Genomic DNA, 15,562 nt, shown 5'->3' with positions numbered 1-15,562 from the left:
CATTTCCCATATTACTATTTTGCTGCACTCTACCTCTTGAATTGCTACATCTACCCAAGCTTGATCCCTCAACCTCCTTAATAAAAACAAAGCACTGTGGATGCTGGAATCTGAAACCAAAACAAAAAAATGCTGAAAAATCTCAGCAGATCTGCCAGAATCTGTAAGAGTGAAAAGAGTTAATGTTTCCAGTCCACGTGACTCTTTGTCAAAGCTGAGCTCAAGTCCACATACCTGTTGGGTCTCATAACCTTTGACTCTTGTCTGTCAAAAATCCATCTAACTCAACCTGGAATATATTCAAGGATCCAATCTCCACTGCTTCTGGGCGAGAGAATTCCACAGACTAACAACCCTCAGAAAAAAATTCCTCCTCATTTCCATCTTAAATGGGAGATATCTTAATTTTTAAACTGTCTTCTAGTTCGAGATACTCCCATAAGAGGAAATATCCTCTCAGTATCCACCCTGTCAGGCCCTTCAAGATCTTTAGGATCAGTAACTATAAGATCACCTCTCATTCTTGTGAACTCAAATGGGTACAGGCTGAAATTGTTCAATCTTTCCTTGTAAGATCACCCCTTCATTCCAGGAATCAATTTCATAAACCTTCTCTGAGCTGCTTCCAAAGCAAAAATATCCCTCAAGTAAGGAAATCAAAACTGTATCCGTACTCTTGGCACAGTCTCACCAAAACTTCCTTACTTTTTTGTGATTCACATATAAGGACACCCAGATCCCAGTTTAATTTAAATAATATTGTGTCTTTTCTATTCTTCTTGCCAGTGTGGACAACCTCATATTTTCCCACATTAGAATCATCTGCCATGTTTGCCCACTCACTTAACCCATTTATATCCCTTTGCAGTCAATGTATCCTTCTCACAATTGCATACCCACTTACCTTTGTGCCGTCCGTGAACGTGGCAACAATGAAGTTGGCTGCGACATCCAAGTCATCAATGTAGATCATAAATAGTTGGAAACCCCAACACCAATCTCATGGCACTCCATTAGTTACAATTTGCCAACCTAAAAATAATCCATTTATTCCAACTCTGTTTTGTTTGATAACCAATCCTCCAGCAGTAACCTTTTAAATGGCAGCATTCCAAATTCATTTTCAAAATACCAATGCACCACACCTATTGTTTGGTCTTTATTCATTCTGCCTGCTACATCCTCAAAGATTTGTAATAAATTTGTCAAACATGATTTTCCTTTCACAAAACCATGTTGACTCTGCCCAATTGTATTGTGATTTTTGAAATGTTTTGCCACTACCTTTTTAATAATGGATCCAAGCATTTTCCCTTGTCTACACGTTCCCTGCTTTCTGCTTCCCACCTTCAGTGATGTTACATTTGCTGTTTTCCATTCTGCTGTAACAGTTCCAAAATCCAGGGAATTTTGGAAGACTACAATCAATGCCACTTGGATACAGGCCATCAAGTGTAGGGGACTTGTCAGCTTTTAGTCCCTTTATTTTTCATAGTACTTTTTTCCTCTAGTGATTGTGATCGCTTCAAGTTCGTCCCTTCATTATGTCTCCTGCTTTTCCATATTTTTGGGTATCAAATTTCATCCAAGATTTAGTACAGTTTAGGTTACTTTCATTCCATCATGCTACATAAGTGAACTGGGAGGTGATGCACTTCAGCAGAAGGGATAGGGAGAGCAATACAGACTAAATAGCACAGTTTTATTCAGGCTCAGCATAATTTTATTGTTTCTGTACTTTTATGAAGCCCAAGATCGAATGCTTTGCTAACTACTTTGTCAATATATTCTGCCACCTTCAATGATCAATGAACATGAATACTCAGCTCCCTCTGTTGCTACACACATTTTCTAACTCTGTCATTAGCTGTGGCCTCATCTACTGCATGCAGTCATGGGTAGAACAGCAAGAAGATTAGTTTCACATGAAGCCAAAAGCTAGTTTCCCAATGGTGGGTTGAGATTCCTGGCGATTGATTTCTAAAAGCCTTTTGCATGCGTTGGCAAATCATGCATGCTCATTAAAAAGTCACCTGGCTTGAATTAAATTCCCCACGTGAATAATTAGAACATTTACTTTTACAATTATACTAAGTGGCGTGCAACTAGTGAGGTACAATTCGTTCAAGATTTGCAGCGAGTTGCAGCTGCATTGTCCACTTTGGGGAGCATCTATGAATGCCAGCCTATGCTGGAGACTGGTTGGTGGCAATCCAAGCTGTGTGGAGATAACCAAGGAAAGGAGGAAGAGTTAGCAGGAAAGGATGGAACAGTGGCCTGGTAAAGGCAGAAAGGATATTGCAGGCTGTCCGGGTGCCTTATAAATAAGGCGCTTGGACTTTCAACCTGATGAAGTAATGACAGAGACTTCCTGCCTGCCTTAGCTGTGAGAATTGGCAAGCACTTTGCACATACATATGCAAATATACAAAGAGCTGAACAGTATAAGACTGCATGTGATAAACAATCCCAACCCCCACCAGCGAAAATCATTTTCCATTTCCCCTGCAGAAGGGAAACATTCCAGACATAGTCACCACACTGAGGCAAGCTACAGTAGGTGCAGAGGAAATTTAACAGAATGGTTCCTGGGATAATGGATTTTAACTACAAGGCTGCAGAAGCTGCGATTTTTCTCACTGGAGCAAAGGAGATTGGCAAGCGATTTGATAGAGGTGCATCAGATTATGCAGGTTAGATAAGATGGACAAAGAAAAGCAGTTATCATTTGCCGACAAAGACCACAAAGGCCAGAGAACAAGATTTTGGACAAGAGATGCTGGGGGGAGGGGGAGGGAGGGAGGAGAGAGCTCAGTGTTCTTTAGGGCACAGAGAGAGACCATTTGGCACACTGAGTCAGTGCTAGCTGCCCTTGGAGCAATCCAGTCAGTCCTACTCCTCTGCTCAATCCCTGTAGTCCTGCACATTTATTTCCTTCAAATGTTCATCCAATTTCCTTTTGAAATCATTGTTTCCCCCTTCTACCACCCTTGTGAGTAATGAGGTTCAGATCATTACCACTTACGGTATAAAGAAAGCTTCTTCACATTCACCCTGCATCTTTTGCCCAAAATCTTAAACCTACGTCCCTTAGTATTGGTACCATCAGCTGAGTGGGAAGAACATTTCGACAGTGAGTGATAATAATGTAAACTCATTAATTACCAAGATTCTGTGAATTTCAAAAAGAAATTGGAACTTCTGAGCTGCAATCACTCTACGACTCTTAAGAGGTTACAGAAGAGCCTTACTGGAGAAAACATACGGACCTGCAAAATACTAAAAACTAGTTTTTGGTGCACTCCTGAAACTCTTCCCCACAATAGTGCATCTTCTCCTGTCTTCTTTAGAGTAGCTGAAAAAACACCATTAATGGAGAAAATACTTTCAAATCTCTTCCTTAATTTCTTAACATTCTTTATGTTGAAACAATTGCACCTCATCTTTTTTTTATTTGGTCTTGGTTTAAGTGTTAATTAATGGAATACATTTTAACAGATAAATTTTGGTATGTTCCATTTAAACCATAATTTTTCACAGGGATGGGAAGTTTTATATACCAAAGCTGTTTTTTTAATCTCTATCCTTGCCATCTGATTATGAAAACTTAAGGAATGTGCACCCACCTCACATTGATTATTTAGTTTAGTGGAAGTGATATCCAACTGTTGATACCGTTCCTTCAGGTTTGCAAACTCAGCTTCCAATCGTGTATGCTCTAGTTTGGCACCATTCAGTAAACTTTTTAGATTTTTATGGTCCAACTGCAATCCTTCATTCTCCTTTAACAAATGGTTGTATATTTGGTTCAACCTTCAAACAGAGAAATAAATACTTAATTTCTTGTAAAGCTAACTTTTTGTAAACTATCAGGCAAAAAGTAGAACATAACACAAAGTCAAATATCATTAGGCACCCTTTATCCCAAAGATATTTCCTCCAAGAACCCTCATTTTCATTTTAACAGCTTATTTCTAACTCTTCATACAGATGGTCAGTTTAACAAGTGATTTTAGCTGTAAAGGTTGTGGTTTCAGATTTTTCCCCAGGGTTTGTGTTCATGATGCAACGTAACATTTCAGTATAACAATAAAGGAGTGTTACATTGTCTGAAATATTGTTTTTTTGAACAAAAATATTTTGACAGGATAGATACTGGTCACCTCTGTCTGGAGAATCTAGAACAAGGGGCACAGTTTCAAGAAAATATTTATGATTCACAGAATTCACAGAATGCTGGAACTTTCTCCCTAAAGGCCTCCAATCTCCACCTCAATTTCCACACCAAATCCATGAGTTAATAACTTTCCCTAATAGTATATTATCCCTTCCCTTATCTGTAAATATCCTTAGCATGCATATACATACAGCAGACAGGGAGTGGAATTTATGCTGTACCAGGGTTCCCACTCCATTCTCTCTCTATCTGTGGCATGCCCTGCAACAACCGAAACATGAGTAGACCCATCTGGGGACAAAGTCCTGCCTCCAAGAACTGCTGGCCACTCAAATATTTGACAGCTCTCTAGGCCCAGCTGATACTGCATCCAATCCCCAGTGAAGATGGAGCCAGACACTGAGGTAAGGTGGAGCAGAGGACTTCAATGGACCCAGGGGGCCAAATGTAGCCCACTTTTGCTCACAAGCCCAAGCAGTGAAAAAAGCTGGGCTTCACACTTGGTCCTGGCCTCGGCCCATCATGGGAAAAATTTCAGCAATGTAGGAAGAGACCCTTAAGTGGCCATTAATTGGTCATTCAAGGGCCTCAATTGGCCCTCTGACAGGTGGGCCAGCAATGGTTCCTCTGCTATGCATGAAATTGCAGCAGGATGGGTAGGTGCTGGGAATGGCAGGCTATTACTGCACCCAATTTTATGCCTTAGCATATCTGCCAACCCACCAGGGGCAGTGAAAAGTTTAACCCATGTTTTTAAAGTTTAAGTTTTTTGAGTTTATTTATTAGTGTCACAAGTAGGTTTACATTAGCACCGCAATGAAGTTACTGTGAAAATCCCCTAGGCACCACACTCTGGCGCCTGTCTGTGAGAACACCGAGGGAGAATTTAGCATGGCCAATGCACTAACCAGCACATCTTTTGGGGTGTAGGAAGAAACTAGAGCACCCAGAGAAAATCCACGCAGACACAGGGAGAATATGCAGACTCTGCAGTGACCCAAGCCAAAAATTGAACCTGGGTCTCCAGCGCTGTGAGGCAGCAGTGCTTTCCACTGTGCCACTGTCCTATGTACTACTCTTCCAGTTATTCATTCTAGCTTTTAAATTCTTTTGCCACATTGTCTAAACATGAATATAACGAAAGATAATGTATCTTCCCTGCCCTAAATGAACTTAGTAAACAATGATCAAAACTCTTTATTACTATCGCTTACACTCTTTTGTATTCTAATCCTCTTGCGATCAAAAGTCAAAATTCTATTTGTCTTTTTGATTACATTTTTGGATCTGTGCACTAGGTTCAAAGATGAAATGGGGAGGATATGGGCTCAACATGTTCCCTCTAGGGTAATAAGAAAGTGTATTAAACCCAGAGAACCATGGATGATCAGAGACATTCAGGATACAATGAGAAGGAAAAGAGACATTTTTAGCAAAGATAAGTGGAGTAAATCTGCAGAGGTATTAGTGGAGTACAGAAAGGGCAGGATGGAGCTTAAGAAATCAATTAGGAGAGCAAAAAGGGACATAAGATAGCTCTGGCTGGTAAAAGTATAGAAAATCCTAAGATAATTTATAAGGATATCAGTGGGAAGATGATAACCAGGAAAAGAGTAGGACCCATTAAGGACCAAGGGGGAAATCTGTGAGTGGAGGCAGAGGACATTGGTAGGGTGTTAAATGAATATTTCACATCCATCTTCACCCATGAGAATGAAGTGGTACTTATAGAACTCGGGGAGAAAGACTGAGAGGAAAATTAGAGTAAATTATCATAGCGAGTGACAAGTTATTGGCGGGCTTAAAAGCTAACAAATCTCCAGGTCCAGATGAATTGTGTCCCAGGCTGTTGTGGGAGGCAATGGAGGAAATTGCAGGGGCTCTGATCCAAATTTTTAATTCCTCCCTGGCCAATGGGGAAGCGCCAGAGGACTGGAGAACAACTAATGTGTTCCCACTATTTAAGAAAGCTTGTAGAGACAAGCCAGGGAACTACAGACCAGTGAGTCTCACATCTGCGGTTGGGAAACCACTGGAGAAGATTCTGAAGGAGAGAATCTATTTCCATTTGGAGAGGTAAGTTTTGATCAGAAGTAGTCAGCATGGTTTTGTCAGCAGGAAGTCACGTCTAACAAATTTGACTGAATTTTTTTTGGAATGAAACCAAGTGTGTGGATGAGCATAGTGCGGTCGATGTAGTTTACATGGATTTCAGCAAAGCATTTGACAAAGTGCAAGAGACTCAGCAAGGTGGCAAATGCACATGGAATACAGGGTGATTTGCTAAGGTGGATTCTTAATTGGCTTAGCAGTAGGAGACAGAGGGTGATGACAGATGGTTGCTATAGTGACTGGAGGCCAATGACCAGTGGCGCACCACAGAGATCTGTGCTGGGTCCCCTATTGTTTGTCATTTAGATAAATTACATAAATGACTATGTGGGGGGTAGGATCAACAAGTTTGCCGATGACACAAAGAATGGCCAAGTGGTTAACAGTGACGTTGTGTGTCTTGGGTTACAGGAAGATATAGATGAGATGGTCAAAAGGGCGGTTAAGTGGCAGATGGAATTTAACACTGAAAAGTGTGAGGTGATACACTTCGGAAGGAGCAATTTGAAAAGGAAGTATACTATGAAAGGTCTGACACTATGAAGTTCCGAAGAACAAAGCCACCTTGGTCTATTTGTCCATAGATCTTGGAAGGCAGGTTAAAACGGTGGTAAAAAAGGCTTATGGCACACTTACCTTTATCAATTGGGGTATAGATAACAAAAGCAGAGAGGTCATGACAGAATTGTATAGAACTCTGGTGAAGCCACAGTTGGAGTACTGTGTGCAGCTCTGGTCGCCATGTTACAGGAAGGACGTGAACAGACCGGAAGGGGTGCAGGGGAAATTCACCAGGACATTGCCCGAGATGAAACATTTAAGTTATAAAAGAGAGGTTGGATAGGCTTGGGTTGTTTTCTCAGGAGCAAAGACTGAGGAGCAACCTGTTTGAGGTGTTCAAGATTATGAGGGACATGGACAAGGTGGATAGGGAGCAGCTGTTCTCCTTAGTTGAATAGTCAGTCACAAGAGGACACAAGTTAAAAGTAAGGGTGGGAGGTTTAGGGGGGGATTTGAGGAAAACTTTTTTTTACCCACACAGTGGTGACTATCTGGAGGTGGGTGGTGGAGGCAGAAAGCCTCACATCCTTTAAAAAGTACATGGATGAGTACTCGGTATGCCATAACATTCAAGGCTATGGGCCAAGTACTGGCAAGTGGGATTAGATGGGCAGATCAGGGCCTTTCATGCATCGGTGCAAACTCGATGGGCCGAAGGGCCTCTTCTGCACTGTAGGATTCTGTGATAGGTTTTCATGACTTGTGCACACTAACACCTAAATCCCTTGCTCCTATTCTCTCAGCATTAAGAAGCGTGGATAGCCTTCCTCTTGCAAAACAAAATATGTAAACTAAAACTCCTATTCAAAATCCTTGGTTCAGTTGCCACTGACAAGCACAATCATTTAGATTTGGATAAAATCCAAAGGTGATTCAGCCAGCTAGAAAGTAGTCTGTGTTTAATTAGCCAAACAAATATTAGAACATAGATACAATTGCATTTGGCAGACTTAACTGTCCCCGATCAGATAAAATGGAACAATGCTGAGTGACACTAAAAAAGTCTGAAATATATAGAATTTACAGCACAGAAACAGGTTATTTGGTCTAAATGATTTATGCTACTGTTTATGCTCCTCAGGTCTCTTTCCTTTCTACCTGATTTAACCCTATTTGTGCATTCTTCTATTCCTTTCTCCCAATGCATTTTATCGAGCTTCTTCCTATGCATCTCAATAACTCCAAGTGGTATTATATTTAAACATTCTCTGGGTAAAGAAGTTTCTTCTGAATTCTTTATATTTATGATCCCTAGTTTTAGATTCTCCACACATAGAAATGTTTCTATCAAACCTCAGCACTATTTTAAAGACTTATATCAGTTCATCCCTGAAGCAAAGTCCTAACAGATCTTCATGATGGTTCCAACCTCTCAGCGCTGGTAGTGTTTTTGTTACTTTCATTTGCACGTTCTCCAGTGCCAGTAACTCAGACTATAGGACATCACAGGCAAAGATCAATGAGTGGAGCTATAATTGGAAAAGGACACCAATATGCAAAATTTCCAGTAACTCCACCAACCTCTCATTTTCATTACGAAGTTTCTGGTATTCATGCATCATAGAATCATGTTCTTCAACGTCATGGTGTATTTTCTCCTGTTCTTTTTTCAAAATTGTCTCCAATTCCTCCAGCTGAGCCTTTTGCTTCAATAGCTCATTATACCTGCACACACAATTTAACTGGAGTCAAAGTTTTCATCAATGGGAAAAGAAATACATTCTACACCAAATTAGAGAATGCATATGATATTTTAAAAGATGTAAGAACTATATCATGTAAAGTTTAAAACAAAAACTTCTGCATGCAACAGCATACTAGTACAGAAACAGAGTGGTAATGTGAAGATCTACATATTTATGGACTGAAAACACAAAGCATCAAAGTGCTATTCTCCTGACCTGTCATAAAAGATAATACTAGATTGCTTATATGAGCCTCTTTGTATACAGTTGCTTAGTAGTAATCACACTTCTGTCCTTAAGCTCCTTTCCAGTTCCCTCCATATGAAAAATTCTGGTTCAAAGGGGAAATAGATGGGGATGGAGATTGCAGCTACAACCCACAGAAAACATTTGTCTTAAGATCAAAATATAAACAAACACCTAACTTCACTTAAGTGCTGAACATCTCTCAGTTAAATCATCTCTCAGGAGCAGCACCGTGGCACAGTGGTTAGCACTGCTGCCTCACAGTGCCAGGGACCCAGGTTCAATTCCTGGAATCTGCACGTTCTCCCCATGTCTGCGTGGGTTTCCTCTGGGTGCTCTGGTTTCCTCTCACTGTCTGAAAGATGTGCTGGTTAGGTGCATTGGCCATGCTAAATTCTCCCTCAGTGTACCCAAAAAAGCACAGGATGGTACCGACTAGGGGATTTTCACAGTAACTTCATTGCACTGTTAATGTAAGCCTACTTGTGACAATAATAAATAAAAATAAAACTGGTTTTTCAAAATTTTCACAAGTGATGATCATCATTTCATTACACTACTTGGTTTCAAAAGATCTTGTACATTTTTCCATTAGCCATCACAAATATCAATGGCACTACCAATCTCATGATTGGCATTTCTGTTGTACCTAAATTTATTATGTTCGAACGTGAAAAATGACACATATGACCAGCTACAAGTATCTAGGTGGAATTACGAGGGATCTCAAAATTGCATTCTCCAGCTAGCTTTGGAAATTATTGCAGAAGTTGGCCTTCAATGCAAAATAGTATTCCAGTAATGAGAACAAGTAAACTGAGGAATGCTTCACAAGTTTTAAGATGAATTCCATAGAGAAAAAAAATCTTGATGACTGTCAATTACAGTTCTTGTTACCACTTAAAGTCTCTCACTTCTGTGGAAGCAGCCATGCAACAAACATGAAAATAGACTTTTAAAAGAAAATAACTTGTTCCAAATTTTGAAGTCTTTAGAAGTTAATTTTGTTTTAATTGTCAAATATAATTTGTCAACAACGAACATTTTTATAAAAAGGAGATTTAATGACAACAGAGAATATGGAAACTGGAGATTTGCCAGAACTTAGCTCATGTTACACGGCTTGTTCAGATATCAGTAATATTATGTTCTGCATAGCGTAAAAAAAAGGTTGCCGAAGATGTACATCCACAACTAACCAATTAGGCCATCTACATGGTTAAAATAAAGTTCAACTTTTATTAGGAGGTCCAAAATCTGACTGATTGCTTGCATAAGAGTGTTCTGGATAGCGCTGCAATTTTCTAGCTACCCAAATTGGGAGAAAAGGATGGCATCAAGAAGAGGAACATGAGAGGTGAACGACATATGGGGTAGAAAGAGGAATACAATGGAAAAGTTAAAGTGGAAAGAGAGTAGGAAGGAAAGAGAGAGAGGAGAGGGAATCTAAGAAAGGGAGGATAAGAGGAGAGAGACAAATAGAGAAAGGGAAGGGTATGGGAAAAGTGGGAGGAAAAAAAAAGGCAGCAGCGATGAGAACAGGAGGATGAAAAGGTTGGGGAGAGGGTGTGATGAATGGGACAGCAGGGAAGATTAATGATTGAATGCATAGCTCATGGAAGAAGGGAATAGGCTTATTTTAATACTCCTTCCCACCACCCCCCAAAGCTTCCATTCTTTCTCAAATCTCCTCTATTCACTTCTTTCTGTCCTGTCTCCTCACCAAATTTATTCCTCTTGCTTTTCCATGCTAGCCTACTCTCTTATTCTCCCAGTTGTCACTTTCTCCTCTTCACTTCTTCCACCTTCTCCATCTCCCTTGAACCCAGCTTCTCCACTAGTCTCTTCTTCCCTTAATCCAACCTCCTCTCCTTTGTTGATCTCTCCCTCCACTGCCCCCCAACTTCAAGCTCATCCCCTTCCCTTCCTCTTCTCTATTACTTGTCTGTTCTAAATATTCCCTTCTTTACCCTCCTTTTCCATTGTTGTCTCTTCCTGTCCAACCCTTATCTAAACTGAAGACTTAAAGAAAGATTAAAAACTTCAAAGGTCGGTTTAATCCTTATGATACAGAAACTTAGTCTGAAATATTGAACCATAACATCCAAGGTCCAGGGTGTCATATTGGGGAGGTACCCTAAAGATGACTAAGGAATACCCACTCCCCGGAAATTTCCAGGTAGGATGTGCATAATAGCAAATGTTTGGGAAGTGCAAACTTTCCATTGGTAATTGTCCTGCACCATACAGAAATGCAATTTAAATTGCAAACTTTGAATGGCTCTTACTGTCTTACATAAATAGCCAGAAAAAAATTAGAATTAAAATCAATCCTAGCTTCTGGGCAACTATTATATATGATTTGGAGATGCTGGTGTTGGATTGAGGTGGGTGCAGTAAGAAGTCTCACGGCACCAGGTTAAAGTCCAACAGGTTTATTTGGAACCACAAGCTTTCGGAGCACTGGTCCTTCATCAGGTGAGTGGAGACAGGTCCACAAACATGGCGATATAGGTGAAGACACAATTGCAAGAATACAGACTGTAATGTGAAGAATGGTTGGAATGTGAGTCTTCACAGTGATCAAGTCTTTACAGGAACAGTGTGCATGGAGAGAGGGATAATCACGGGTTAAAGAGTGTGAATTGTCTCAAGCCAAGACAGTAGGATTGTGCAAATCCAGGGCGGCGTGGTCGGGATTACAAGTAGTGTGGCATGAACCCAAGATCCCAGCGGAGGCCGTCCTCATGCATGCATAACTTAGCTATCAATTTCTGCTTAGCGATTCTGTGTTGTCGTGTGTCTTGAAGGCCGCCTTGGGGAACGCTCACCTCTAAGATTGGAGGCTGAATGCCCTTGACTGCTGAAGCGCTCCCCAACTGTAAGGGAACACTTCTGCCTGGCAATTGTCGCGTGGTGTCTGTTCATCTATTGTCATAGCGTCTGCATGTTCTCACTGATGTACCACGCCTCAGGACATCCTTTCCTACAGCATAAGAGGTAGACAATGTTGGCCAAGTTGCATGAGTATGTGCTATGTACCCGGTGGGTGGTGTTCTCACATATGATGGTGGGATCCATGTCAATAATTGAACAACCAGGAACATCACAGTTACCCGCAGATCCAACTAAAGAACACACCTGCCAACTCAACAGACTGATCAGACTTGGACACAGGTATCTCCATCATGATCACCTCAGCACTTCTCTGTACTGCAAGCCCATGGATAACCTCGTGATGCTCCGTTTCTCCAGCTTCCACCCTAAACACGATAAAGAAGCCATTCCCTACAGACAAGCCTTCCGTATATACAGGATCTGCTCAGATGAGGAGGAACGCAGCAATTACCTGCTGGTGCTGAAAGAAGCCCTCACAAGAACAGAGTTGCTGCACTTACACAAGGATATTTTGGTCTTGGAGGGAGCGCAGAGGAGGTTTACTAGGCTGATACCAGAGTTGAGGGGGTTGAACTATGAGGAGAGGCTGAATAAACTAGGCTTGTACTCGTTAGAGTTTAGAAGAATGAGGGGAGATCTCATTGAGACGTATAAGATGATGAATGGGATGGATAGGATAGAGGTGGAGTGGCTCTTCCTGCTCAGAAAGGACAGTAGGACTAGAGGGCACAGCCTCAGGATAAAGGGGGGGCGGTTTAGAACGGAGTTGAGGAGGAACTTCTTCACTCAAAGGGTGGTGAATCTCTGGACTTCTCTGCCCGTTGAAGTGGTGGAGGCTGCCTCGCTAAATATATTTAAGACGCGGGTTGATAGGTTTTTGATAGGCAAGGGGATTAAGGGTTATGGGGAGAGGGTGGGAATGTGGAACTGAGACACGACAGATCAGCCATGATCTTATCGAATGGCTACTCCTGCTCCTATTTCTTATGTTCTTATGAGTAGATGCTCGACTCATCGATTGACAGTTCCGATGCGCCACGGTAAAAAACCTCACCGATCTCCTCTGAAGACAAACACAGGACATTACGAACAAGAGTACCCTTCATCATCTAGTACTTCCCCAGAGCGGAGAAACTACATCATCTTCTTTGGAACCTTCAACATGTCATTAATGATGACCATCTCACCAAGGCCATCTCCACACCCCAACTACTTGCCTACAGACAATTGCCCAACCTCGAACAGGCTACTGTTTGCAGCAAACTACCAGCTTTCAGGAGGACGGCGGCTACAACACCACAAAACCCTGCCACAGCAACCTCTGCAAGACATGCCAGATCAACATGGATACCACTATCACACATGAGAACACCATTCACCACGTACATGACTCAGTCAACACTGTCGACCTCAAACTGCAGGAAAGAATATCCTGAGGCATAGTACATCAGCACGACCATGCAGTTACCATGACAATAATGAATGGACACCGTGCAACAATCACCAGGTGTCCAGGGATGTGTAGGTTAGAGGGATTAGTGGGTATAATATGTAGGGATATGGGGTAGGGCCTGGGTGGGATTGTATTTGGTGCAGACTCGATGGGCTGAAGGGCCTCTTTCTGCACTGTAGGGTTCTATGATTCACCAGGCAGGAGTGTTTTCTTCCAGTTGGGGAACATTTCAGCAGCCAAGGGCATTTAGCCTCCGATCTTTGGGCAAACGTTCTCTATGGTGGCCTGCAAGACACATGACAATACAGAATCGCTGAGCAGAAACTAAAAGCCAAGTTCCACACACGAGGATGGCCTCAACTAGGATCTCAGCTTCATGTCACACTACTTGTAACACCCATTATACTGTCTGGATCTGACTAACTGCAAAATCCTACTAACTGTTCTGGCTTAAGACAATTCACACCTCTTTAGCCTCTGATTATTTTCTCTCCATGCACACTGTTTGTACCTGTAAAGACTTGATTACCTGTAAAGACTCGCATTCCAACCATTCTTCACATTCTAATCTGTAATTATCTTGTAATTGTGTCTTTGCCTACGTACGCCATGTTTGTGAACCGACCTCTACTTACCTGATGAAGGACCAGTGCTCCAAAAACTTGTGATTCCAAATAAACCTGTTGGACTTTAACCTGGTGTTGTGAGGCTTCTTGCTGAACCACTATATAGTTATACCTCGGCCATCCCACGGGACATCCCCTATGCCCCCATGGGACTTAGCACACCACCTGACAACTCCAGGATTCCTCCAATGTGTAAGGGACTACACACTATACAACCCCTGACCACATCCCCACCCAGACCCGACCCAATCCCATCAAACCCCTCCCCTGCTGCATGCACTGATCCTACACGTTAACATCCAACCCAATATCAGCTCTCCTCAAAACCCCACCTGACATTTCCCCTGCCCAAAGCTGATGTGACACGCTCCCCACATCCTGACTGAACCCGACACCCACCTCGCCCTAAAAGACCCAGCCAGACACACACTAACCTCCCTTGGCCTGACCTGTCTCACCAACATAGTGCTGTTAAAAAAAACGAAATGGCCTATTACCTATGATTCTACTGCCCTCAGCACTCAATTCCAGGTGCGCTGCATTGCCCAGATCTCATCTGACCTGTCTTGGTAGGTCAAGCGCCTTAGAAACACCCAGATAACAAGCAAGGGACTTCCGAGGGGAATGTAATCTGACCCAAGTGTTATTCCATCAAAATTACAGCCATTAAGTTGGTAACCCGAGTTAGCACAGTTAAACCAGAAAGTTTAATTTACCATTTACTAATCATACAATCAAGATGACAAGCTTATGTACATGTTTTGTGCTATAAGTGAGGGTACAGAAATTTACGATGGAAAAAGTTGAATCAAAGTGTGACAAGATGGCAACAAAAAATTGACTATGCAGTGAGGAATTGCACAGACGCAGGATTTTCAGCAAAACATGTGGGATTGATGGCAACAGAAATCAATGAACATTAATTAGCCATGATGACTTCTTGTAGAATACATCTTCTAAGGATTCCAAACAGTTTTAAGATTGGATTATATTTTGCAGCTTAGTTCAATTACGCTCATACTTCATATTCTTGAAGTTTATTTACAATTGGTTATCTCTCAGGAATAACGTGGACAGAAGTGATAAAAGAACATTATATATGGGTCATAAAAAGAAATGAACTTACAGTGAGTTGAAAGACTTTTTTTTATTATTCTGTAGTAGCACTACCTGAATGTAAGTAAAGACTTTGATTGTCTTGCCATGTGATCAGAACAATGCAAAGCCATATCACACCAGGTGCAAAAACCAGAGATCAAACAAATTTATGATATGTCACAATAACACATCTTATGTCAGTCATGTGTCAGTGTGAATGTTGCTTGGCTCTGACAATTTTTCATGATCGCTTCAATAAATGCACCTTGGATTTGACTTGATATGAAGCGGGGGAGGGGGGATCCAGTTCTGAGCTAAACCAGGATAAAAGGTATGTGTTTGCCTGGAGAAGTTAAATTGGATACTCTGTTGTTAGGATAGTGATCAAACAAACATTACAATTGCATAGCTCATACTTCTGAAAGTCACACAATATTGGAAGATAAAGATGCACCATGCCTATTTCCCACTAGTAAGAATCCACAACAACTACTGCAAATTTTAAATTGAGCTCTTGGAATTGATCAATTGGAATCAAACTCACTAAAATACATCAACCTAACACCAGGAGAACAAAGTAACAACTAATTAGTAATTAAGTGAAAATGAAACTTTTTCAAAACTCGTCAAACAAGATAAGAACTTTCTAAAATACTTTCATAGAACATTGACTAACAGTTTCCAACTTTATGAAAATTAGCAAACA

The 15,562-nt window shown here is 41.4% G+C and overlaps 1 protein-coding gene across 17 annotated transcripts in view; it reads right to left on the bottom strand.

Annotated features, from left to right (window-relative positions):
* The window catches only part of ccdc88ab (coiled-coil and HOOK domain protein 88ab), a 244,703-nt gene that overhangs the window by 50,659 nt on the left and 178,482 nt on the right, over positions 1-15,562 (bottom strand). For all 17 annotated transcript variants that reach the window (XM_080200420.1, XM_080200417.1, XM_080200421.1 and 14 more), the window contains 2 exons: positions 8,372-8,515; positions 3,627-3,813 (listed from right to left, as the gene is read on the bottom strand). In XM_080200420.1, coding sequence (XP_080056546.1) covers positions 3,627-3,813; positions 8,372-8,515 — 331 coding nt within the window. The remainder of the gene's footprint in view (positions 1-3,626; positions 3,814-8,371; positions 8,516-15,562) is intronic.

The sequence above is a fragment of the Carcharhinus amblyrhynchos genome, chromosome 12, assembly GCF_965287045.1.
Source record: "Carcharhinus amblyrhynchos chromosome 12, sCarAmb.v2.hapA, whole genome shotgun sequence".
NCBI classification, from domain to species: domain Eukaryota; kingdom Metazoa; phylum Chordata; class Chondrichthyes; order Carcharhiniformes; family Carcharhinidae; genus Carcharhinus; species Carcharhinus amblyrhynchos.
This window is presented reverse-complemented; position numbering and strand designations above follow the sequence as displayed.